General features: G+C 44.9%; 2 protein-coding genes across 6 annotated transcripts in view; one reads left to right on the top strand and one right to left on the bottom strand.

Moving 5' to 3' along the window:
• LOC138510525 (zinc finger protein 813-like) overlaps nt 1–6,724 on the bottom strand; it is a 304,868-nt gene extending 298,144 nt beyond the window's left edge. For all 4 annotated transcript variants that reach the window (XM_069626241.1, XM_069626242.1, XM_069626243.1 and 1 more), the window contains exon 1: nt 6,451–6,724. In XM_069626241.1, the coding sequence (XP_069482342.1) occupies nt 6,451–6,492 (42 nt within the window). In that variant the 5' untranslated portion in view covers nt 6,493–6,724. The remainder of the gene's footprint in view (nt 1–6,450) is intronic.
• A 414-nt stretch (nt 6,725–7,138) lies between these two features.
• Nucleotides 7,139–27,441, top strand: part of LOC138510524 (zinc finger protein 765-like) — a 294,020-nt gene continuing 273,717 nt past the window's right edge. For both annotated transcript variants that reach the window (XM_069626240.1, XM_069626239.1), the window contains exon 1: nt 7,139–7,331. In XM_069626240.1, coding sequence (XP_069482341.1) covers nt 7,224–7,331 — 108 coding nt within the window. In that variant the 5' untranslated portion in view covers nt 7,139–7,223. The remainder of the gene's footprint in view (nt 7,332–27,441) is intronic.

The raw sequence follows: 27,441 nt of genomic DNA, 5'->3' as shown, positions 1-27,441 counted from the left end.
GGCACAGTGGGGGCACCTGACGGAGGTGTGGCTTGAGACGATGGGACTTGATTATAGTCATTGATGCGGCCCATTGGCTGGTAGAACTAGATTGGAATAGAAAATTAATCATGAGCACTGTGACCATTGCTTCATTATGGAGCCTTGCAGAGCTGGTCTTTATAAACCCATTTAGAAGTTAGTTAGGTCACCAATAGTGTGGTGACACCCTGCTGGGGTCTTGGCCTCGCGTTACCGGGTAGGTTCAAGTCCAAAACGCTGGGGAGTCTGAGATCCAGAGATGGAGCTGTGCATTTTTTGGGGTAGGGTGGGAAGGGGGTGTGTGCAGTGGTTTTTGTAGCTGAGGAAAGGGAAGCAGGGGGGGGAAAGGGGGGAGGGAAGTTTGGAGTGTTTGTAGTTTTAGGATGTTTGAATTGGGGAACGAGCATGGGTAGACTGAGACAGAAGTGGGATCTGTATTGCATTGGCGGGGGGAGAAAAGGAACTCGTATTGGTCATGGGTGATCTTAAAATAATTACGTGGAATGTCAGGGGACTTAACAGTTATCTGAAAAGGAACAAGGTAATGTTGTACCTGCGCAGACAAAAGATAGATTAAGCACTGCTGCAGGAGACCCACTTGACACAGGAAAAGATGGGGATGATTGCGAAGAAATGGAAAGGGGTTGTGGGTGGGGGGGTTCAACATACTCTCCTTACGCTAGAGGGGTACTCACTTGGGTGGCACCGCATGTCCCGTTTCGACTGTTGCAGGAGGTGGCTGAAAAGGATGGGAGGATGGTAATACTGCGGGGGCTATTGGAGAATAAGGAGATCAGTATTGTAAATACATATGCCCCCAATCAGAATACAGCGGCGTATTTCAGGACTCTATGTAATAGTCTTAGCGAGTGCCCGAGTAGTGCAGTGATTTGGGGGGTGGGAATTTTAATTGTGTACTAGACCCCAGAGTAGATAGATCAGACGGCAAGTTTGAGAGACCAGCTCCAGCGGCAAAAATATTGCAGACACTGCTAGACGACTTTGGTCTGGCAGATATGTGGAGAACAAGACACCCCCAAGAAAGACAATATTCACACTACTCTGCTCCGCAGCAGCTACATACGAGACTGGATTATGTCTTTGTCACAGTAGAAGCATTGATGGAGGTTATTCAAGCAGAATACAAAGCGAGGGTCCTTTCGGACCCCTCGCCCCTGGTTCTCGGGTGGCAATATTGCCCTCCGAGAGCAAGGATCCCGACATGGCGCCTCCGGGCGGAGGCGCTCAGGGATCCGGTGTTTAGAGAGGATGTCAGGGAGGAGATTATAAATTACTTTGAGGTGAATACGGGTAGTGTTGACTTGGCAGGTACAGTATGGGAAGCCTTCAAGGTAGTGATGCGAGGGGTAGCCATTGCTTAATCAAAAGGCCTACAGGGAGGAATTGTAGCTGAACTACAAGAAACAGAAAAATAACGAGAAAGGGCGTTAAACGAAAGGGGTGGAGACATGGAGATGATACTCAAATTGCAACAGAAACGTGCGGAACAATGGGAAAGGCTGTGCTACCTTAACTATAAAAAATATGTAGAGAGACAGCATGCGGGAGGTGATAAAACTGGAAGGCTTCTGGCATGGTTGTATAAGAGTGAAACTCCCAGACCCATGATCAACACGATAATTAGAGATGATGGTACCGTAGCGGATACCCAAGAGGGAGTTAATCAGGAGTTTGCGGAGTATTATAAGGTAGTATACCGGGATAACGAGGGAAGTAGTCATGAGGAAATAATGAAAACATTAGAAGACAGAGGACTGCCTAGAATAAGTGTGGAAGAAAGAGAAGAGCTGAATGCACCGATCATGTTGGATGAGTTAGAAGAGGTGGTGAAGCAGCTACCTGCGAGTAAAACTCTGGGAGCGGACGGATTCCCCAGTGAATTTTACAAAGTCTATAGAGCAGAAGTGCTCCCCCCAATGCTAGAAATTCTAAATGAGGCGTTTGAGGTGGGACGGTTGCCGGAGTCACTAAGGGAAGCGATCAGAATACCACTTCCCAAACCCAACAAGCCGGGGCATAGCTGTGGCTCCTATAGACCGCTGTCGATGTTGAACCAAGACAGCAAGATATTGACGGCGGTCTTGGCAAACAGACTGAAGAGAGTTATTGGCAAACTTATACACCCTGATCAGACGGGCTATGTCCCGAACAGAAATATAACACACAACCATAGACGACTCCACCGAGTGGTCGAATGGGGAAGTAAGCAAAATGGGGAAATGGCGATTGTGTCCTTAGACGAGGTGAAGGCTTTTGATTTGGTTAAATGGCCATGGGTGCTGGCAGCCCTGGCGGGGTACGGAATGGGGCAAGGATATGTAAGATGGGCGAAAATGCTATATAGTGAACCACTAGCTAGGGTTAGAACAGGATCAGTAATATCTGGAAGATGGCAATTTAGCAGAGGCACCAGACAGGGATGCCTGTGGTCCCCAATGCTCTATATACTAGCCCTAGAGCCCCTAGCAATATATTTGAGACAGCAATATGACACTATAGGTATCAAGGTGGGAGGGGAACGACACCTGATCTCCTTATACGCGGATGACTTGCTGCTGTACTTAAGGTACCCGGAAGAAAATCTGCAATATATCCTGGAGGTGATGGAGAGATACGCGGGGCTGTCTGGGATAGCGGTGAACCCTCAGCAATCCAGCATTTTTCCGCTAGGCAGTTATAAGGGGACTCCTGGGGGGAGGCTTCCGGTGTTGCAAATACCATGGTCGGTGAGCACCTTTCGGTACCTTGGGGTAGACATGTACCATACGGTCAAGGAAGAACATAGGTATAATACTGAAGTAGCTATTGCGAAAATTGAGAAGTGTGTGACATTCTGGGTGAAGTTGCCCCTAGCGATGATGGGACGAGGGGCAATGCTGAAGATGGTGGTCCTGCCCAGGCTACTGCATTATTTTGGGAACATTCCATACCTAATACCTAAGAAGTTTTTCAGCAGACTGAACAGCATGTCCAGAGACTTCCTATGGCATGGTACCCGAAATAGGGTGGCGCTAAGGAAGCTGCAGAACTTTTATGAAAAAGGGGGGATAAAACTGCCCAATTATGAGGTTTATTTTGTAGCGAGCCAGCTGCAATATGTTGCTAAATGGCTCTCAGACAAAGCGACCCCTGAATCTAGACTGTTTGGTCATGATTGTGCCCCATTTTATTTAAGAGAAATGATCTGGCTGCCTAAGGCAGAAATGGGAGAGTGCCCTGAGATGATGAGGCTTGGGTGGAAGATGTGGCGCGCCGGATGATGGGGAACCCACTCCTGTGCTCCCCGCAGATACCATTGGCAACACTGGCAGGCGGAGATGAGCAATTAAGAATGACAATAAGGACCCATTGGGAATCGTGGGATTGGTTACGATGGGAGATATCTGGCGAGAGGCGACTATCACGAAGTTCGAAGTGCTAGGGGAGGAGACGGGATTACATACGGGCCAGTATATTACATATCACAGAATGGTGCAGAGAATTAGGAAAACACTGCCCGAAACAGTATTAGGAGAAGAACCGGACGCCATCATAGACGGAATATATGATGTATCGGAAGGGGGACATGAGATCTCTAGACTGTACGAGATGGTGATGCCTAGGATCGAGGAAGAATTCACAAAATTGAGGCTAGACTGGGAAGCGGAAGTGGGGGCCTGGGCCTCAATGGAAGATGGGATATGGGAACGGGCCCTGGGATACCATAAGAAGGTTTCAAGGAATGCCAGACTGAAACAGATTCAACTGTACAGTACGCATAGGACATATATGACACCTCAGAAAATATCTAGGTTCAAGGGCGCCGGGTGGCAGGCATGTCCCAAATGTGATGAGGAAAATGCTGACATGGTACACATGTTTTGGTCATGCCCAGTGATCGAGCGTTTCTGGAGTGAAGTAGCACAGAAACTGGCGGAAAAAGGGGTCACTATTGTCGTAGCCACGGCCTGGGCATGCTTGCTGGGGGGGGTTACCCAGAGCACAGAAACTTAAACATGTCAGTAAACTGAATGACCTAGCATATGTGCTCGCGAAGAGAAGGATTGCCATGGGGTGGAAGACATGTCATAGGCCACGGGTGGAGGTGTGGTGTGGTGGAGGGAGCTGCAAAAATGGGCGGAGGCAGAAACTACGATATGGGAAGAGGCGAGCAATGTGGGGGGGGGGCGGCGGAAACCCTGATGGCATGGAAATTATTAATAGCGGAATTGTTTGGAACACCACAAGATCTATCGGAATCCACGGAAAATGAGACCCTGCCACGTGAAGCAGATACAGAGTGTCTGGAATAAACAGGCTCGTAATGGGGGGGGGGGGGAATAGGGGGAGCAGTGATCAATTTTTCATCATTTAATTTCGAACTGTTGATGTATGCACTGCGGGTTTGGTTTGTATTGTTGTTGCTTTGTAAAAATTAATAAAAATTATTAAAAAGAAAAAAAAAAAAGAAGAAAGAAGCCTGAACAATATATACATTTAGAGTGGCACTGAGGACATTGTTTATTAATGACCTGCAAATGCTATACACCCGGCTATGTGCAATATAACAAGTTCGTGCTGGCATGCCAAATACACTAAGCCCGGAAGAGCCATTATGAGAAAGTTATTATAGCAGCTGCGAGCTCAGCACCAAGCTTGGTCAATGATAGCAAACAGTATCAACATATACCAACAACATATATAAAGGAAGTGCTCATAATAAGTCCATGAATACAAGGGGAATCTTTTCTTTCTCCCACGGGAACAAGTTACATGATCAATCTCATGTCTTTTCTAGAAACATCCCCCCAAGAAGCATGTGTCTAGTAAACAGGTGAGCAGTCACGGTAAATCACCTACAAATCGGATGCCCATTCACTATAAATACACTTGTTTCACTGATAGCATGTTCCCTCAGCCAGCTTCCATCTACAATCTGTTAAAGTAACAACAGGGACATTAATATTAGGGAAGCACTGGAACCAACGTACATATTTGGCCAGGCTCAAACACATGGGCGATTCAGTGTTATCAAGGGCACCTATGTTATCAGTGCACTTAACTCACCTGTATTTCTGACATGGACCCCAATAACCCTCCTCAAAAATCATAACTGATGTAATTTAGAAAAATCGAAAACGATACATGAATTGCCTAAACTTGGTTTTCTTTTCCCCCGTCTGTGCCCGTGTCTCACCCCTCAAACCCCCCTTTCAACTTCCCCCAAAACCGTATTTTGGCGTTTCATACAATATATGAACAAATGTGGTGATGATGACAAACTATACACTTTGATTTTGAGTACTGCCAAGATACTTTCAATCTGATGTATACATATGTTGTGCTTGGTTAATATGTTAATTTGTTTTGCCTTTTGATTTAATTTCTGTAATTATTGTACAAAAAAAATATTAGCCAGCTTTGAAAAGGACCTGGCAAAGCTCGAAACACCCGTGGGAACTTGGGCAAATGGGAATGTACTAGCAGTCGGGCACTTGACTATTGAAAACCGATCTGCAGGATGTCCCATATTTAATTAACGATACTTCATTAAATAAATCATGATAAAAATTGGATCATTGATTTCTATGATATTCATTTTGATCAAACTCAGAAGCACTGAATGACTAAGTCAGACTAAAATCCTGTTTTGGACGTTCGCCAACAGAAGGTGCCATATCGTTCTGTTCTTACATGATATAGGTTGGAGGGAAGCCTATAGGCACCGACCAGTGCAGCAGTCCAGACTGCATATATTGTGTTCATTTCTAAGCACAGCAGAGCCCAGTCATCCCTTCGGTTGCTTATACAGTTTCTAGAAACACACTATTATTGGATTAGACAAGAAAAACAAATACAATGTGTTGTGCAGTGCTCACAACTCCCTGAGATATCCTAGTCATTTTACCACACAATGGTACGGAACTTCAGCACTGTAGATCAAAGCGTGTACCGTGCCGTGCCCCTAGCTGATGGACAGGGCTAGACAAATAAAACATTATTTCGATTCTAACTTGGAGAGCGATTATTTGCAATTCCAGAAAAGAAAAGACATGTTGTTCGCACAGCAACTTGACACTTTTGTGCAATGGAAACAATCAGATGTGGGGGGTTGTATTTTTTAAGTACCCCATGTTTTGTTGCTAGAACTGGCACCAGAAACAATGGCGCAGTTATAGCTTTCTTGTACAGAATGAATAGGTTACTAAAATGTATGCTAGACCAGAATGTTTCAGCGAGAACGTGAAAAGGGCATCTTGGATGTCGCACAGTAAAGGCGCAACGCTGCCCACTTGTAATGACAGTCAACTATTGGTAGGGATGATTTCATGAAAAGTTGATAAAACAAACCCATAATAGAAATATTAACTTTAAAGCAAACAAGGAGTGGCTGTACAACACTCAAGCCCTTCGAAAAGCGGTCCTTACCTTATGTGAATCGTGCCCGGATGAGCGCTTCCTGGTTTCCATTGCAATTGCACGGCTGAAAGTTTGGTGTCTGAACTGAACCTGGGAAGAGGGTGAAGGGGGACAATCCAAGACGCAAAGCCCCCCTCCCTCTGGGCAATCGAAACAGAAGAAAGGTACCAGTCAGCCGTAAAATCTCTTCTGTAGAACGTAACGTCAACAAAAACTCACTCAGCTCAGAGAGCTGACAGGTCGGATATCACCAGTGAGCTTGGAATTATTCGACTGAGGCAGAGCTGAGCATGCTGAGAAAAGAGACACTGGTCTCTGACGTACGTTCGATAGGGCAAGGTGTACCGTCTTCTGAGCATGCGGAGTAGACAGAATGTCCAGAAGGGGTAGGAGCCGAACGTGACACATGACACGGTGTCACACTACGTTACGCTCCAGTACACCCCTCGTCCTGAAAGTATAATTATTTGTAATACTCCGCATTTTTGCTGTTTTATATTGCTGTAAATTGTACTACTCTTCCAATGACTAACGTCGCAACACCCGCTCTCATTCAAGCAATGGGGGCGCGGCATATTGCGACATGGTGTGGCACATATCAATTGACATGTTTGGCTCCTGCCCTTCTTAGAATGCGCAAGCGCTTTAACAAAGTATGCTCTGCGCATGTCTTGCCAACTAGTATTACAGAATATGTACATGTGCAGTGCCTCAGATCATTTGTCATACAAATAGTTCCTGTTGTGCTCGGAGGGCTGGCGCACTGTGTCTCTTCGGGTCTGATGACCATTTTACACCTGCTACTTAGTTACACCTCAATCACGGATTTATCGCCTAGAAAAAATACAGTATCACAGACGAGAGAAATGTCGCGGCGTGACACTGATAAGGTGGGTGCTGTGTTGTGCACATAGTCTGGCATATAAACCTGCTGAGTAAGTTCGAAGGGGTGAGCTCACAGGCTCTGTCTGAGACCCACACAAATATATTTGTCACAGGGAATTAGATCTCGAGAGGCAAAGCAGTTTCCGCAAACTAAGAGCTATTCAATGTAACTTTTTTTCCTAGAGGTGTGCGCTTTATTATAATTTGATGCTTTCTGGAAATAAACATCAGCACTCGCACATTTTCACAGACAGTCCCAAAATACTCTTCATTCATGCTTTACCCTTTTTCAATATTTTTAAATATGAACGTCGGATGCCTTTCAAGGGGAATTTGATGTCCCTTTATTTAAATGTCGAAAGACCCCATTTGCAACTCTGAATGTTATGATATGATGTTGCATTGTTAAAGTTATTTGTACAGCGCTAAGTCGCCACCGAAGTGGTCCCCATGCGCTCTGGCGGATCTGAAAAGGAGCGTCAAGAAACGGAGGGTCTGGTGGGGTTTGTAGGGTGTAGTGGGAATAGGGAAGGGTTGTGATGTTCTCTTGGCAGCTTCAGTTCGGTTTGCACCGTCTGCTGAGCTTAAGTGCGGTTTTCGGGTCAATGCAGATTCCCATGTGCTGTTGTGCGGGTTATGTGTTGTTGGTCTGTTGTTGCAATGTGGTGAAGTGCGTGTGGATTGCTGTGCTGAGAGGTGGTTGGGTGAGTTTCTGTATGAGGAGTGTATGCAGAAAGTTGAGGTTTTAGAATTGGGTAAGCAGGTTTTGTCTTTTTTTCTTGCCTCTTTTTTCTTTGAATTTCTGCGCTCAACATCTATGATTGTCCCGTGTGTTTGGTATTATAATTTGTCTGCCTAGCTGGCAGACTTGTTGAGTGGGAGTTTCCTCTGTGTTGCTCTGGTGGTATGTTTGCTTCGTTTATGCCGGCGTGTTTGCCCACCCTGGGGTTGGCAATGTTTAGGGGATGCTGGCGGCAATGTTTAGGGGATGCTGGCCCTACCCAGCCCATCCTGTGTAGGGGCCTTACCTACCTAGGTTTCCTATGTGGATTAGCGGTATGTGGTCAAGAGTGGTCGGGCCCCAACCCCCCTGGCCTCTGGTTATGGAAGACTGGGATAGGTGTCATGGTTTCCACCCTAGTTTCTTGTTTCGTTTTGGGTCTGAGCTACCTCGTTGTTTCTTCCTGTTTCCAGAACAAAGAGCCAAGTTTTGAGTAGTTTTCTGAATTCCAGATGATCCCTAGTGTTATATATGTTTTTAGGTAGGTGATTCCAGGTTATTGCTGTCAGGTGAGGGAAGGATGAACCTAGGAATGCTCTATTGTTGTATGGTTTTGGTTCTAAGCGGATGTGGTTGCTTGATCTGAGTGGTCTAGTCTGATGATGAATGGTTATTTTCTCATTTAGGAACTCTGCTCCTTGGCAGTGGATTGTTCTGTGTATTATGCACATCGTTTTGAACTTTGTTTGCTGTTTTATTGTTCCCCAGTTTAGCAGTTTCAGCACTGGGGTAATGTGTTCTCTTCATGGTAGTTTGAGCAGGAGTCTGGCCGCAGCGTTGTAGATGTGCTGAAGGTTTTTTAATAGTCGTTCTGGCATTCCTAGTTAAAGGCTACTGGCGTAATCTACTCTGGGCATAATGAGTGCAATGGTAGTGAGTGTTGTGTGGGCGAAAGAGAGGAATGATAGGATCCTTATTACTGCATGTAGGAGGAAGAAACCTTTCTTGATTATAGTGTTTACTTGTGACTCAAGTGGTAGTTCGTTGTCCATCAGGACTCCCAGGTTTTTAACTATAGTTGGTGGAGTTCGTGCTAGTCCAAGTTCCATTGGCCATAGGATGTAGTGATTGTTTCCCCTGCTTTTGGATATGATCATTATTTCTGTTTTGTCTGGGTTGAGTTTGAGGCTGTTATTGTTCATCCAACTGTATAGTTCTTGTAGGCAGTCTTCCAGTGTTGTTTCCTTACTGTGTATCTTGTAGTCAATCTGTGTGTCGTCAGCATAGTTGTAGCAAGTGAGACAGTGTTTTCTAATGAGCTTGATTAGTGGCATCGGGTATGTTAGAACAATGGGGAGAAGGAGGATCCTTCTGGTACTCCACAGGTACATTCCCTTCTGCTGGATTTGAAAGGTTTGATTCATACGGTTTCTGTTCTGTTTGTTAGGAAGGATTTAATCCATAGTAGGGCTAGGTCGGTGATTCCTATTTCTTCCAATCTCCTGAGGAGGATTTTGTGGTTGACTGTAGCAAATGCTGCAGAGAGGTCCAGAAGTATTAGAGCTGTGCTTTTGTCTACTTCTGCATTAGCTTTTAGATCATCCCAAATTGAAAGCAGCGCAGTTTCCATTTCTCTCATTGGTCTGAAGCCGACTTCTGCTTGGTCCAGCAGCTGGTGTTCATCTATGAATTCTTGTGTTATTCTATAGATGTAGGTTTCGAGTATTTTCGCTGGGTAGGGGATGCTGGAGATGGGTCTGTAGTTGGAGAGGTCCTCCACGTTTCCTGCTGAGTCTTTGAGGAGTGGCTTGATGTATGCAGTGAACTGGTTCATATGTATGTCAGCACAGAGCCCTCAACCAGTCAGCATTATGTAGGCCATCATTTCACTTTGAAATTTTCTTTCAACTGCAACTTTGCATTGCATTGATTTTTGTCATTTTGAATGGTTATGCATGACTTTTTATATTTTTTTGTACTAAAAAGGAGTACTTAAAACTATGATGTACTCATGTTGCATGAGCGCTACAAGTTCATGTATTCACATATGCCAATTGGTGGGTCAGATGGAACAACCGGGGCATTTTTGGATGCATTTAAAATGATTTAGTAACAGCTTTATTCTTAGTATAAATAGATTAGTTATTTAAATATGCCATTATTACTTTGTGGCTCTTGTACCATTGGTTGCATCAGAAAGTGATCTTTCAAATTTCCCAGGTTTGGGAGGAGCTTGAACCTAAGTCGCCACCATTAGGTGATCGTCAGTCAGTGATTATAACTTTATTTTGGGCAAGTCCCATAAAAGTATACACAATATAACATTTAAATCCCAACACATATCATATATAGAATCATAAATAGTTAAAACGTAGGCATTTGAAAAATATTGACCTCACCAAACATTCCAAGATATATTTCTTCAACAGAGATTCCTTGAAAATTACAACAAATTATAAACACAACAGGATGAAACTGTCAAAACCTGTCAAGACACCAGCCAACAACAGTCGTTTTTGCTTCTAAGACAAAATGCAAAGCAGCATTACATTGAAAACCGTAGAGTTTCAACAGCAGCTTTAAAAACCTTGACTTAGTTGGAAATAAGTAGGACAGACGAAGATAAACTTCATATCATTTTCCTCCTGAAATCAATCCCAATGACCACATTTCCTACCGTCCACTGACCATTTTGCTGTATTAGCTGTCAGAGGTAGTTGGTTCAATCTGAACGGTGTAATGCAACACCCGGAAATTGAGTTAGATATAAATATTTATAATTAGTGGAAACCTCCTTGGCATATGAATGCAGCGAAGGCTCATACAGAATACCTTTGCTGGCATTAATCCCTCAGTAAAGCACAGTTCAGGTCTGTGCAACCTCTTTTTAATTGACCTTTAACTTGAGTAGTAATTGAAGACTGTTCCAAAAAGTAATTGATGAAACGTACAGTTGAAACAAGGTTCTTGAAGGTATTTAGCCATTTGATTGCTTTATGATTTTTAAGTGTCAAAATATCCAATAAAATTCTTCGTTTCAAATTGATTTGTCATTAACCAAATCGAACACCACAAACATTCTGGCATTAATAAAAGATTATGCAAAATGGGTGTTATTTGGGCTTCTAAGTATAATAGTTCATTGGCTGTGGATGGCCAAACCCAGAGGTTTCGCCATAAATTGTCGTTCAACAATATTGAGTTGTTGAAGCAAAGATGGGGCCCACCCACCGGTAAGCATCTTACATTGTATACTTATTATTGTGTTAAATAATTTCATTGAGCGTTTTAGAACATAAGAACAGTAGTTAACAAATCAATTAATTGAACAATGTAAGTGTTAATATATCATGATATATCGTGATAAAAGTATAATTGACAGACATTATAATTCAAATTTAAGTATAAAACTGTGTATCAAGGTTAAATGTAATCAAAGGTATCTTAATAAGATTCAAGTTAATTATGAAAAGAATACTATTAAATCATGTAACAAGTATATTATGAATGATAAATCTATAAATGAATATGACATGCGTATACACCAGCTAACAAGACACGGCACACAAGGGAGGGACACATGAAACTATATACTGATAGAATACTAAATATATTCTTACACAGAGGCACTTACAAAATTGAATGCTTTTATTGATTTTCTATTATATCTTTTAGCATCACTTAGAGGTTGCACAACATTTTTCAGTTGTATGGACATAACAAACATAGTTCGACCAAGCAGAATATGTTAATAGTTCCAGGCATCGTATACTTTTGAGGCCAGGCCCTTTGCACATGCGCCAAAGTGTCTAATAATGTGGAGCACTCCACCTGCTGCCTGTTTCATTTTTGTGACTACTCTACCGATTTGATCATTACAATTGTTTTTGCATGAAAATCATACCCCCCAAATAGCTGAAATTCTCAATTATTTCCAATTCTTGATCTTCAATGTAAAAATGGGCTGGTTTTGAAATCCTATTTATATTAGCCATAACTTTAGATTTGGTGGCTTTGTCAATATCCGTGTGGGCATACAATGTTATGGTCAAACAGGAGAGCTTGTAAGTATCACAGTGTTCCGCTTGTCACTTTGGCACCAATGTGGAAATGGCATACTCACAGGGTTGCCACCACATCTGTCAGCGATCGATATGAGCGGTCTATTTGTTGTCCAAAATGGCACACTTTGACAGTGACTGCTGTACTTAGCACAGCGTTCTGAGGACCACCGCGTATTGCAACCCTCTAGTAATCTATACTGGAGGAAACGCTTCCCTTCACTGGCAGATTCTCTCCCACCTCCCTTGTCCTGAATATCCTTTGGCTCTTCCGCTTTCCTATATGCTCATCATACTTCCTTTGTTCTGAGACCTACCTGTACACCTGCTCCTGGATTTCAACCCTTCCTGGTTCCACGGCCGCAGGAGTTCACTGCTCATGACTGCTTGTGAAAGGGTTTTGGTGCAGCTGGCGTTTCCCCTCACCTGTTTTTGGTATCCTGCTGAACTCCATCTTGCCCGCCTGTTATTACAATCAAGCTAGCAAGGTGGCAGCTTGACAGGATCGTCCGTACTTGTACTCCAAGCGTCTGCCTTCAAGAAAGAGAGGAGCGAAGCCTATAGAGAAGTCATCTGATAAGGTTACTGAACAGTCGATTAAACAATGAAGGCCAAGGACGCATTGTTGTTTGACATCTTGACTGATTAAAAAAAGACTTTTAGCACCGTCTTTGCCAAAGGTAACAAACAATTTAGTATCTGACCTATCAGTGGTGTCGAATGCCAAGAACCAGTCCACAAAGGCCCAAAAAAGCTGTTGTCAATTGGCAGTACGATACTTGTTCAATGTTAAGGCCAAATTTGAAAAATAATCACTTGTAGGTGATCATGGCAATAATGGAAGTGGCAGCAAAAGAGTGCAAGTGTGGAGGTGTGAAGAATCCTGCGGATCCCTCACTGAAACCCTGGCTAAAGTCTCCTTCCAGGGGGCCAGGGGAAGGCAGACACTTCCTGATCCCAACCCTGGAGGTTGTGTACTGTGGAAGGATCACCTAGGTGGAGACAGTGACCAGGGTAGTGAGGAGACTCTGTGGGATGAGACACAGTATTTTTCATCTAATGGGGAGATTCTTACCACTGTGCCAAACGAAATTATGTCTTATTGTCATTTTAATGTCTCTCAACCTCCTATTAAATCTAAGGCGGTGACACCTAAGGTTGTGACAGCAAAGCACCCTATACCAAAAGTGATACTCATTTTGCTGTCTAAAACCAAATGCCCTCCTCAATTCCATGTACTCCACAAAGGAATGTGGAAATGTTGCCTTCTTTAAACCATCTTTCTTTATAAAGGTTAAACCACACAGCCCCTCTGTTAAACATATTGAGGGAATTAAAACTACCCTTACAAATAATCAAGAAGTAGAAAGAACTTACTTTGTTAAAACAAACTACATGTCCCAGAATCCTAGAGGAACTGAGATGAGAAAGAGGGCTAAAGAGGCATGTAAAGGTAGTAGTCAGGCAATTAAGCCTAGTAGCCATTGCAGGATTCAGGCAATGGAAACTAATGGCTCACACCTGAAACCAGTTGTCAAACCTGATATCTGTTAGTGTTCTCCTTCGTACTGATGTGCCAAATCAAAGTCAAATAGTATCTCCAAACTTGAGATTTGTTGGTGAATGCCCTTAATGGTAACACGTGTTTCGGCAACACAAAAAAGTGCCTTTCTCAAACCAGGGCTATTACATGTTCTGTTGACTTGGTATAGCGTAATAATAAAGTTGCCGTCTGTTCTGGGTAAATTAATCGGGTTAAATCACGTGCCGGTTAGAGGATCCTCGCCGTGTGAATCAAGTTGTCAAACCTGTCGGCATAAAAGGCCCCAGCAGGAAAGCAGACGGAGAAGGAGCTGGAGCAGGAGTTGAAAGGCTGGTAGTAGTAGCACAGGAGAAGCACGGGGCTGGCAATTCATGAGGAAGTGGAAGCACAGAAAGGACGCCGGAACGTGGAGACAGCAGATTTCACCTGTACATTCTGAGAGGGTCCTGTGTTCCCAAAGCCTGCATTGCAGAGGCTGCGCAGAGGAAGACAAGCTGGAAGTGAAGTTTTCCCCCATGTGAGCCACGTTGCTGTTATTGCAGTGCTAAGACTGTGTATGCACCCAAGGCCAGAAGCAGAAGGCAAGACAAGGGTTTCTGGTGTGAAGGAGACTCCCAATTAAGGTGGCTGGACTGGAGACACCTGTGCTGGCTGGAGAAGGGTGTGCGTCCCATGTGAGCCCAAAACAGTAGCAGCAGTCGAGGAAGCAAAGCAACCCAGTGAGTGAAGCACAGCTTTCAGATTCACTTCATAAGCCTTGCTGGTAACTGTAACCATCTCCGAAGTAACTCGCGTTGTGTGTTAAGCGAGTAAAAGTTGTGCTGCATCTTTAAACTTTTTGATTAACAGTGGAAATAGCATTTGCGTGTATTTCAAAAGATGTGTCCTTCGCGTGAGAAGTAAAAGCTATTCCATTAATTGTTGCACTCTTTCTGAATTACCGGAGTGGTCACATGTCCTTAACTGAACAGAAGGAACGCGTATAGCATACGCTCCGAAATTATAATACTAAAGTCTTACAATATTTACAAGAAAGAGCAAGTGAAAGCTGCATCAAAGGAAGGTCGCGTGTAGCCAATTGTGTTTCCTGAGAGAAGCCACAAGTTGCCTCTGTGATACTTTACAGGAATACAATACGGTTAACAATTTAAGGTTAAAAATCTAACTTAAAGAGTGTTTGTGTGTGCCTAACTACGCTTTCATTTTGAAGACTGAACCTTGTATTATCCTCATTTTACATTCTTTATTATTTCAAGAAGGTATTGTACTGAAAAGAGCAAGCATTACCCAAGCCAAGATGCAATCCATTGAACAGTGAAACCACTCTTGTTCGAACCCAACCACCTAATCTATGAAGTTAACAGTCCAGTGGCCTCAATTATATATGTGGCATTGTTAATTGAAGCTGATAGAGTGGCACTACAGCTTCTGGGTAATTACTTGGGCAGAAAAGGTGTGAGAAAGCTGGGGAAGGGTGCTTGTAAATAATCTTCAGAAGTGAACCTGTAATGCTGAAGACTGCTGAAGCTGAAAGGAAATCAGTCTTGTGGACAGATACAGGTTATTCTTGTGGCAGTAGACAGATGAAAGAGGGTGCCCACCTATAGAAAGTTATTAAGGGAAGAGTATATTGTCTACCTGAAGAGGTTGATGTGTCTTGTCAGAAGTTGCCTGATAATTAAGAAGTACAAAGCAGTGGTAGAATATCTGAACTGTGGTAGTACATAAAGTTGTCAGCGAATGTCATATTTAAGCAGTTTGAAGTAGTAGTATACTGTGGGACAAAGGTGACTTTTCTCATACTAATAACAGTAGACGAGTGATTGTTAAATGGAAGCAGCAACTCAAAGAGAAGCATCCTGACAAATATAACAAACGTACTGAAGACATTCTAACCTGTTCTAAAGTTGTAGCTGTTGTAGTTGGAGAAGTCCTAAAAGTAAATATTATTTTGAACTGTGACAAATCTTGAAGAAGAAGACAACCAGGATTACCATTGGTACTATTTACTTTGATGGAATTGAAAGGGGATCTTTTCAACAGAAACCAGAGTATTGTTACCAGTGGATTTTTATTTGATCAACTTTAAATCCTGGCAAAAGGATGTTACCCAGGACAGGTGAAGGTCATCCAAATATTGTTTATTGCTGTATGTTGCTTTATCATTTTCTTGAATGTTTGTTGTTTAGAGTGGGGGCCAGTTTACCCATGCAAGAAATTATTCCTTTAGCCTTTAGTGTAGGTAGGGAATTCCTTGGTAGAGTAGGGCAAGCAAGGCTTTATTTGCCAACTTATCCTTTAGTAAAATGTCTTACTTTGAGAAGACTACAAGCAGTTGTTCACGTAGGCTTTCATAGGGGGTCAGGTTGTTGCTTCACTATACTTTATTTGATTAAATACATCTATGCAGATGATTCAGGTCCCAGTGATGTATGCCATGTATGTGGAACCTTTACTCTTAGCTGTCTCTGTCACTACCCCCTACTCACCTCCTTTGTCGTATGAGATATTCATCAGTTCACTGAGGGACCTATTCTGAGCTCAGGATAAAAGTAGTGTAGAAAGCCGACATTCTGCCTGCAGTTTCCAGTACCACTATGCAGGCGTGGGTGGAAGGATTGGATTGCTAACATCTAATGTTTGGGGGCAGGGTGTGCAGCAGTATCACTGAGAGCATTTCTTAAAAAACTGCCACTTTACTAATTTATAATGTGTCCTTTAACTTTCAGTGAATTAGAAAACGAGTGCTGCAGTCTGGCAAATGCCTTAATTATGGAGAGAAAACTTGTGGAGTCGTTTTTTTTAGGGCATCTCACAGGTGCCATATTTTAACTCAGTTGTTACATGCAAAATCAGTGGTTAGCAAGGAGATTACCCTCACAGTGTCTGGCTTGGAAGGGCTCACAAGCTATCGAATGCACAGGCCACACGGATGGGAAATGGTCCTTGGGGTAGAGCGATAAAGCAGGAGCATGCAATACACCAGATAGGTGCAAGAAGAGGGTAGCACCTGTGAAGGCATCATGAATCAAGACACAGACAACAGACTTAAAATTCAAAGTAAAATATTTTATTGAATCAAATGTCAAAATGGTAAAAGGCCTAACAAGCCCTATAATAAGGTGGGATTTCCAAACCTGAACTAAACTAAGGTAAGTCTGAGTCAAAGAGTTCAATCTAAAAGTCTGTCTGTGTCCAAAACATATGCTCGCCCTCACAACTAAAGCTAACCAATACATGACCCTTTCTCTGCAGCCCCGCCAACACCTGGTGTCTAATCCTGGGTACATTTTTGAGAGACGCACTGGGTCATATTGCCATCTATATAGCAATTTCAGCCTGTGCAACTTATATTGGCATGCAATAGTTGTCTCATGGGCATTACGATATAAAGCCCTCCATTTCTGATCATCCAACTCTAGCTCTAAATCCCGTTCCCGTCTACACCTTTAGCACTCAGCACTCTTCCCCATCACATGCAGCAGAGATCTATACATACTTGAGATCAGACCTGTCGTCTTGGTGCTATTGCTAAGGATATGCTCGGTTTCCGTCCGCTTTGCAACACTTTTTTCCAATTCTTAGTCATCAGTATCCCCTTCAACTGCAGATACATGAAGACTGATATTTCCCCATGTGTAGGCTCACTTCTAACTCTTCTAATACATTGATTGTAACATAATCCACTCCTTTTTAATACCTGTCCCACCATCTCCAGAGCTGCTTCAAACCACGGCTCAAATCAAGATGCTTCCATAATGTCATCACCGATTGGCGGGGCCCAACTATGACTTAACAGTGACGGCCACATGGTGACTCCTCTCATCTCACTACCTTTCTTCTATAGATGCCATATGAGGCCCAGAATCTCATGTCTCGGTACTCTCCTCGGGAAAGCCCTTGGTGGGGCCACATCCACTCTCCCACCATTACTGGGTGGAGCCAGTGATTCTCCAACCACACCCGCTGTTTATCCTCATTTGTACGGAAATGCAGAACCAACACCTACAACTGAGAAGCTCACTAATAAGTGTATACATGTCCCGTAATCCGACTCCCCCTGCATCCTTTGGCAATATCCGAGTTATGTATGCCACCCTTTATTTCTTCCCCTGCCCAAATAAAGCATAGGATCCTTCGCTTCAGCTCGAAGAACATTTCGCTATGGGGAGCATCTGAAATGGATGCAAATTCTTAGGTTAGTGTCATCTTTATCGCATTTAAGTGCCCCATCCAAGATAGTGTAAACTTAGACCAGGTCTCCATATCCTGCTACAAATCGTTCAACAGTGGGGTGTGGGGGGGGGGCAGGGGAATATGTCATCATCCGACCCAACTGGATTCCTACTATATGCAAAGAGTATTGATTTACCAGAATTGACGTTGAAGCCTGCTACACGTCCATAATCAACAATAACCTGGAGAACCCTTCGAATTGATACCACTGGGTCGTGTGAATGTAACATGTCATCTGTGTACATTTCTAATTTATATTCCCTACTGCCAAACGTCAACCCTCTGACCCCTTGATCCTGCCGTATCTTGATTTCCAACAGTCCAATAGTAAGGGCAAACAACAATGGAGACAGGGTACAACCCTGCATTGTGCCCCATCCCAAATGAAAATCAGGAGAGCTCTTCCCTTTTACCACCAATTGTCCGACTGGCTCTCTATATATGGCATGTATACCCCTCGTAACTCTCTCCACAAATCTTAGTTTCCGGAGGACTGCAAATAAGAAACCCCATTCCACCCTATCAACCACTTTTTCAGCATTGCGGGCGAGTAGTACTGGATCACCTCCCTCTGCTCTCATCAAGTCTATAAGGTTTAGTGTCTTACTCAGCGTATCAGCCTGCTGCCACCTATCTATAAAACCCACCTGTTCAGAATGGACCAGACGAGGCATAAGCTCTTCCAGGTGTGATGCTATAGTCCTCCTTTATATCTTCTCATCAACATTTAATAAAGATATCAGATGGTATGACTGGCAGATCTCTGGGTCCCTCCCTTTCTTTGATATTACCAATATTAGTGCTCGACTAAATGAAGAAGGGGCCATAACCATCTCTAGTATGTTCTTCAAAAGCTTAACAAGGTGTGAGAGCATGGCCCCTGCATACTGTTTGTAAAACCCAATGGTATAACTATCTTCACCTGGCGTCTTCCCACCTGGGGCCACATCCACTCTCCCACCTGGGAGTTTGTCAATCACTGTAGTGAACAGGGCATTTAATTCCACCAATTCCTCATAAGTCATCCCTATGTCTTTCAAATACTGGTCTGCAACCTCAATCCCCCACCTCATCTTCATTCGTATAATGTTTCTCATAAAAAACAGCATTCAGTCCACTACTTCCGTAGGGGTATCAAACTTGTGCACTGAAGCATCTCTGATATATTGTTTTTTTTTAAACCCACTTCTCCGCCCTCTGTGCCCTACGTCTCGCCACCAACAACACGTCTGCCTTATCCCCCTTCTCATAATACTTTTGCTTCAAAATGTGCAATTTCCTATGTGTCTCCTACCTCTATCGCCTTAAGCTCCATAAGTTTCTGACGAAGGCACATGACATCCTCCTCCACATACCATCTCGTATTTGTGTATCACTCCTTCCAATTCACTAATATCCCTGCATAGGATTGTTTCCATCTACTTTCTCTCCCATTTCTTTATAGCCCCTCCACACATCAGGAGATCTTGCCCCCTCCCATACCACATTCAACCCCACCCTCCAGTATCGTTCAACTCAAATAATTCCTGTATCACTGTCTAGCTGGTCAGCAAACAACTGATTTCTCCATAGGGAGCCATTGTACTTCCACCTCGAGTCTGCCCTACCTACTCCAACTAGATCTACCTTCATGATGACCATATCATGATCTGTCCATCCCACGTGTCTGATCCCACGTGTTGTATCCTATTCCTGTGTTCTGTATTTACTAGCAAATAATCGATCCTCGTGTAGATGTCGTGTACCCTCTCTATCTGGCGTGCATAACTCTCCAAACATCTATCGGTCCATTTCTTTACATAGTCTCCTGGAACCCCCTTTGATGTAAAAGTAGGGGCTAATTCTGATATGGAATGCTTATCTAATTCCATATCAGGCCACATGTTAAAATCACTGCCTATGATGACCAGCTCCCCTTCCAACATTAGCACTCCAATGCCTGCTCACTAAACTCGATTTGCCCCTCATTGGGACAGTATACAGAAGTCAGTACTAGACGCATCCCGCCTAATATACCTTGCACTATCAAAAGATGACTTGCAATAACTTAAAAGTTCACTTGTGTTATCCTTAAGCGCTTACGAAGGAGAATTCTGACACCACCCTTCTTTACCTCTCTAGAGGACCATTAAACATCACCCACACCCCCTACCCTCATGATCCGTTCCTCCGTGTTTCCTGTATAAACATGATATCCAAAGCTGCCCGTTGGAATTCTCAAACTATCAGTGATCTCTTTGTAGGAGAATTCAGCCCTTTAACATTCAATGTACCCACACAAATTCAGCCTTCTCTTGATGGAGCACCGTTGCCATTTGCAGTCATCCCCACCCATCTATGGAAGCTTCTAACATAAATACCACATTATCGCCATTGCCCACATCTAGCACTCTGCATTCAGAAACATCTATCCATTTACCCCACGTTGCCACACCAAAATCCTCATAAACGCCCCCAACATAAAGCAAACAATTAGAACCCTGTAAAGTAAACATTCCCCACGAGACGCCCTCTTTCATGTAGAGGGCCACTAGGGACGCATTCTCCCCCATTATCAGATTAGTTTGTTTGACAATGCCTCACATCTTCAGATTCTATCAACAGCGTAATGTGGTGTGTGTGACATCCAACAGCCTGTCTAAACATTATTTCACCGGAAAGGGCGTGATCAGTTTCATATATTTTCGACCCCCTGACCCTTTCTTTCATTGTGGCAAGTGTTGCTCCTTATTCTCCTTTCATGGAAACCCACTTTCTGACGCAAACTCTGCATTCAAGTGACTTAAGGCTTGGGTTGCTTCCATCACTGTGGTAATCCTGTAGTTTTCATCCCCATACCTAAATTGCAATGCAAACAGGTATGTCCATATATAGCTAATACCCTTTTCCGTGAGCCATTGCACCAGAGGGTGACAGTCCCGTCTCCTGGATAGGGTAAAACTAGATAAATCCTGGAAAATGCAGATCTTCACCCCTTCATATGCTATATCTGATACCATCTTTGCCTTGGCCAGCAGCTCCATCCTATCTCTGTATCAGTGGAAACACACAATGAAAGACCTGGGACCTCCACCGTAAACCTTACCTCCTCTATGTGCCCGTTCAGTCTGTACCGCCTTTCCGCCTGAAAAAGGAGGTTAATAACTTCATGCACTTTCCGTTGCACCCACAGGGGCGATTCCCCATCGCGTCCCTTCATACCTATCACCCTGATGTTGTTCCTTCTCTCCCGATTCTCCAAATCATCTAACTTCAGGAGCACCTCCTCTTCCCTGGATTTGAGTTCCATCAACCTGGCATCCATTTGCATCCCCACCAAGTCCACACTCAATTGATTATTCTCAAGGCCTTTGTCATGATTCCTGCCCCTCATGTCCCCAGCCCTCCAAAATGTCAGGCTGGAGCCAGGCCACGATCACATACATGGCCCTCAAGAGCCTCTCCATCCCTCCAAAGACCCACTTGGAGTCAGACTTGGCGCTTGTGGCACCAGACTCACTCACTCCCATAGGATAACATTGGGGATTGGACTTGTAGTGCATTGATGGGGACAAGATGGATGCCCCCACATATTTCGGTTCCCAGAACTGCATGTGCAGTCTAGTCTTTTGGGTGTGGTTCAGCCCAGAGACACCTGGGATACCCAGAGACTATTTAAGCCACGCCCAGGCTGAGAAACCTGCTTTGTGTTTTCTGCACCTGCAGCGTGACACTCACCGTGTTCGGATCGGTCTTCAGTAGGCCTGCATCTTTCTTCTGCGTTCAGCTCCTGCAAGAACAAGAACACCGTTAGGAACAGCCTTACCTTGCGGTGCTTCTGCCCATCATTCATCGCTTCTTCTGTTCTGCGGGCATCTTTGGCGGTGTCATTCCCATCCCGGCACGCCGCTTCCTAAGGGAAAAGAACAGAAAAAAGGGATTAGTAAGCATTCAGCAAATCTTCGCTTATTTTTAAGGACTGTTCGAGCTTCAAACGCTTACCTGAATCCTAGCCGCTCTGGGGGAACTTTGTCTCCGGAACTTCTCATCCATCTGACAGAGGGAAAAGACACTCCAGGTTAGCGTGGAAACATCTAGAGGCGCTGCATACCGCGCTTACTCTGACCGCATTTCTTCTTCATAACCGGCATCCACACTGAAAACGTCACAGCACCTAAAAGACACAGAAAAAGTTCAATACAAATACGAAAGGGTCGCATCGCGCATTGCGCTCTCACTCACATTCAGCGCTACTCATTTTAGCAGCACGTCACCATCCCCGGACGCCCGACATCATCTAAGGAAGGAAAGGAACGAAGTTAGAGAACTGTTCAAAAGACTCATTATACTTACCTGTCAGACTCTTGCCAGTGAAGTAACTAGGCAGCAACGAACCCGCATCAATCAACGCGCCCCTGCGCTGAAAGCAGGACGGAGAGCACAGTTTCCATGAAAACAAGGTGAGCTGTGGACCCCGGGGAAGAAGGGGTTCAAGCACACAGAGACAATGGGGAGTTAAACTCTACCAATCCTGTGTTTCGGGCCCAGTCTCCAGTCGAATAGACTCCAGGGAAGGGTTTGAGGTAGTAAGATGTCAGAACAGGTTGAGTGACGTCCCCGTGGATACCAGGTGAGCGCTACAGCCTTCCATCTTGCCTTCTATGGTCTCAACTCTGCCCCTCAGATCTGCTATCAATGATTGTATATCGCTTCCAAGGGCCAAAATCTCTAATAAAATGCCCGCTATATCTTCTTTAGTTGCTAAATCCGATTGCGCTGACATCACGGGGGAGGGACCGTTCCCGCCTTCTCCTTGCCCTCTTCTGTACCTCATTAAGGTTGAGATAGCTGTCAACGTGCTGGGCACCCTTCTCCTTGTTGATTCTACTTGATTCTCCAGCCCTCCTAAATCTCCTTTTTCACCTTATGTATGTAGGTGAGTTTCATGCTCCCCAAGAACTATGTCCGTATCAGCCCCTCAAAGTGAAAAGTAATCTTTTTATTTTAAACTTCTTTTTATTGGTTTTATAACAGGTAATAAAAGAACAATTCCAAACACCCCCCCCCCCCGCCGCCCAAAGGCAGCTTTGTTTTGTCCGTTGACAGAGAATGTCATAGTTCCGATGCACCAGAGTGCCTTGTGTAAACAAATCCCAACAATACGCCCGCCCCTTCCACCCCCTACCACCTTCCCCCCCCTCCCCTGAGCGGGTTCCACCTTATCCATGAATCGACACGTCCATTAATCCTTCAACAGTGCTCACCCCAAGTCCAATAGTCGTAGGCGCTGAGGACGCCCTCCTATTCGAAAATCGTCTTTTAGAAAGAGCAGGGTCTCCTGCAAAGGACTGTAGCTTATTGTCTTTTGCGTACGAGGCCCATTCAAGAGACAATGTCCCAGATTTTCTGTAACCAGTCTTGAAAAAGAGGAACCTCCCCACTTCTCCATCTCTGTGCTATTACTGTCATAGCAGCCAGAACAAGAATTACTCTCGCCTTCTCTCGAGATTTAGGCTCCCCTGCCCCAGTGGCCCACCCCACTCCCAGTAAAGTCTCTTCTGGAGTCCTGCTACTTCCTGGCCCATATGCTTGCTCCTGAGCCCTCTGAACCTCCAGCCAAAAGGGCCTAATGCGTGGGCATGCCCAGCAGATATGCTGTGCCGTACCCTCCATCCCACATCCTCTCCAGCAATTCCCAGTCTGGCTGGTGTATAGTGCCACCCAAACAGAATCTTGTACCACATTTCCTGGATCTGAGAGGCTTTTGCCACTTTGGGAATTGTCCGCCATAGTCTTTTCCACTCCTCCCGCTCAATTGTCCTACCCAAGATCTGATCCCACCTTCTCATGTACATCCAAGGGCCTCTGTTCGGAGCCTCGTCTAAAATCCTATATAAGTTGGATATAAGGCCCTTGGATCCATCGTTTGAGAGAAGAAACCTCTCAAACCGCGTTTTCCCCCTTGGGGCGCCAGCTTGTTCACGGGATTCATAACCCAGTGGCGCAGTTGCGCATAATGGAGTCTCTCCCCCTCCCCCACCCCATACTCTTTTTTACAGTCCTCAAAACAGAGTATCTTCCCTCCTCGGAACATATCGCCCAACCATCTGCATCCTCCCTCTTCCCACTGCTGAAAGGCCTCTCCTTCCATTCCCGGGGTAAACTCTCCATTGCGGAACAGGGATGTAAAGGGAGAGGGAAAGGTCATGATTCCCTTGCTCCTAACCAATTTAACCCAATTCCGAACCATCAAGCTGGTAATGGTGCTCATATATATGACCAGATCTTAGCTGCCTCGGGAGCCAAAGAACCTCTGCAAGACTGCGATGTGCCACAGCCCTATCCATTGCCACCCATTGCTTGTTTTGTGTGACTCTGTCACGACTCGCTCCCTTCGCTCCCGTTCCCACCACTTGGGGGCATGATTTGGGGTATATTCCCTACTGGACCTTTCCTCCGAACCTTATGCTACGGTGCTGTGATGAATTGGGAGCGCTAAATCCCTATTTTCCAAGCTACTTCCCTTCCGGATCCATTCCAGGTTTTTGGCAGCCAGCATGCTTCTTTAACCAAATGACTATGCTTCCCAGAATGCCTGGCCCACTGCTCCACCTCCACCCTTGCAGGACAAGGTTGGGTGGAGGATAGGCAACAGCTGTGGCTGCAGGTGCAGCAATCAGCACACCTGAGGCGTGTGCTCGTTAAGCAGCTTTAAAAGCCTCAGTCTTACTTCAGTCCAGCGCTGGTCATTGTTTGCAGTGTTCCTGTTGTGACTAGTCCCTTGTTCCTTGCCTTTGTACCTAGTTCCTAGTTCCTGTTTTCTTGTTCCTCCGCCCTGAATCTCGGATTCATGCGCTAATTGATTTCTGCTCCCTTGATTCCCTTTTTGTCTTCCTCTGTTTGCAGGCAGCATTTCTAGTGCTTTCCCCTTTTAGATGCAGCCCAGTTTGTCTGTGTTCTATATTTCTTTGACTCTGTCCTTTGCTGCTGTAAACCCGTATGCCTTAGCCTTCCTCTTAGATTAGCTTCCTGTCTTTTCCTTGTAGGGGTAGGGAGAAGTTTGCATTGGTTATTTCGTTTTTCCCTGCTCCTGATCCTTACTTTCTATTGGGATCCATTCCATGTTTTCCATTGCACTTCTGCATTTATTTCCCATTTGATTATTAGGTGTGGTGTGCGGTTGTAGCTAGCTCCTGTGTGAATGCTTATGTTTGCCTCACTAATTTGTAATCACTATTCCAACTTAGGTATTTAGTTTTCCTCCCATTGCTGTTCTAGCCTTTCTGGGTCCCAGTTTCATCAACAGGATTCGTGGGCTAGCTGACATTCAAGAGGTTTATCTCGTCCTCGTGAGTACTGTTCTTTAGTTCCCTTATTTAATACCATCAAGAGTGTTAGTTCACAGATCCTGTCATTGCTTGCCCTCCACGTGGGTTTAGCACTGTCAGTACCTGTAACAGCAATTGGGGGTAAGGCGCTTGCCGACTTTCCTCGCGGTCAGGTGCTTACCCCACATCCCTTTTCATATATTGGTTTTGTTGTCACACTCTATTTGCACTCCTGGGTTCTAGCATACATGAGTCGTTGTTCCTGTGTGCACGTAGTTTAATTTGAAGCCTTTCACTGTGTAATTTAGTGCACATTTCCCTTGCCATAGTCGCTGCCTTTGTACTCGCCTGACTAATCCTGACAGACTCATAATACCGTTGGAAGTTCGGCAATGCTAGACCCCGCTCCCCCCCCCCGCCTGGGAGCCAGCAATATTTGCTTACTGACCCGTGGCTTTTTCCCAGCCCACAGAAAGTGTTTAGTTGGCAATCCCAATTTCTTGAAAAAGTCCCGTAGGACCACCTGGGGGATTGCCTTTAAGAGGTACAGAAGGCGGTGAAGTGTCACCATTTTAACCGTCGCCACCCTGCCCAACCATGTGATCGGGAGATTCCTCCACCTGCGAAAATCCCCTTCAATGCTCTTTAGTAAGGGAGGTTAATTGGCCCTATACCAGCCTGCCAGCTTTGGTGTGATTCTCACCCCAAGATACCTAATTCCATTCAGGCTCCAAAGAAATGGGGTAGACTCCCGCAAAGCTACCTGCTCCTCCCCCTTTAGGGTCAAGTTCAGTAACTCCAACTTGCCAAATTTAATCTTGAGACCCGAAGCCTCCCCAAAGGTTTCTAACAAATTCCTATTATGCTGGATAGATTCTGTTTGGGCCGTTAAAGCTAACAAGAGGTCATCAGCAAATGCCACTTTTTGTTCAATGCCCCCCGAATGGAATGCCCTTTATCCCCTCCGCTTCTCTAATCACTTGTAAAAGAGGCTCCAGATAAATCGCATAAAGCATGGGGGATATAGGACAGCCTTGTTTGGTACCCCTACTCGCTCCAAAAGACCTGGACAAAGCTCCATTTACCGCTATTCTCAAGCTAGGCGTCTGATAGTTGGCCTGCACCATACACAAAAAATTTCCCCCGATACCCATCCTCCGCATCACCTTAAACAGAAAGGACCACTCCACGCGGCCAACAGCTTTTTCCGCATCCGGTGATGGGAGGACCGCGGCAGTGTCCGTTCTGTGTGACTTTTCTACCAGATGAGCAATCCTTTGTATGTTGTCCGCAGTTTTCCGGCCCTTAACGAACCCCGCCTGGTCAGGGTGAACCAAGTCTGGGAGGAGACCCTCCAGCCTATTCGCCAGCACCTTCGTAAAGATTTTAGCTTCGATGTTAATCAGCGTGATAGGCCTATAGGATGTTTGCTCCTCAGGATTCTTATTGGGCTTCAAAACGAGGGTCAGCCTAGCCTCCTCCATGGAGGGAGTTATTCTCCCTGTCTCCCCAAAGGTATTAAAAAGGTAAGTCAGCTGTGGGACCAGAATATTTACAAAGGTTTTATAAAAATCTGCGGTATAGCCATCGGGGCCTGGTGTCTTGTTTGGTGGTAAACCCCCAATCACCCTCCGCACCTCCTCTTCTCTAATCTCCCCGTTCAGCATCTCCCCTGCTTCCCTCCCCATCCTTTCCAACTCAACCCTGTCTAGGAATTCCTCTTGCAAGGGATCCCGGGGATTCTGCGATGCATAAAGGGTTTCGTAGAAAGATGCCAATGCTTCTCTTATCTCCCCCGCCTCGGTAACTCTGTCCCCCAATTCTGTTTTTAGGGCCGGGATCGCATTTTTGGCTTTCGCCCCTCTTAGTAATCACGCGAGAAGGGCTTCTGCTTTATTTGCTTTCGCGTAGTAATGCTGGCCTACCCTCAGGAGAGCCCCCTCTGCCTTTTTGGTTCTGAGAACCTCCAGTTGTACTAGCACCCTGCGGTATTCCCTCATAGAAAGCCTGGTCGGGGTCGTCCCCGCCTTCTGTCTCGCTGTTTCCACTTCCTCCTCCACCTGCGGTTCCAGCGCCTTCAATTGCTTCTCCCTATGTACCGCTGCCGCTATTAACTCCCCCTGCATCGTAGCCTTAAAGGCATCCCATCTCATCTGTTCTCCTGTCTCTCCCCTTTGGTTGACAGTGAAGAAGTTCTGAGTCTTCTCCTCTATTTCCTGCCTATTATCAGATCTCTGAGGAGGTGTG

This window comes from Ambystoma mexicanum, chromosome 6p, assembly GCF_040938575.1.
Source record: "Ambystoma mexicanum isolate Mex_15411 chromosome 6p, UKY_AmexF1_1, whole genome shotgun sequence".
Taxonomy (NCBI): domain Eukaryota; kingdom Metazoa; phylum Chordata; class Amphibia; order Caudata; family Ambystomatidae; genus Ambystoma; species Ambystoma mexicanum.
This window is presented reverse-complemented; position numbering and strand designations above follow the sequence as displayed.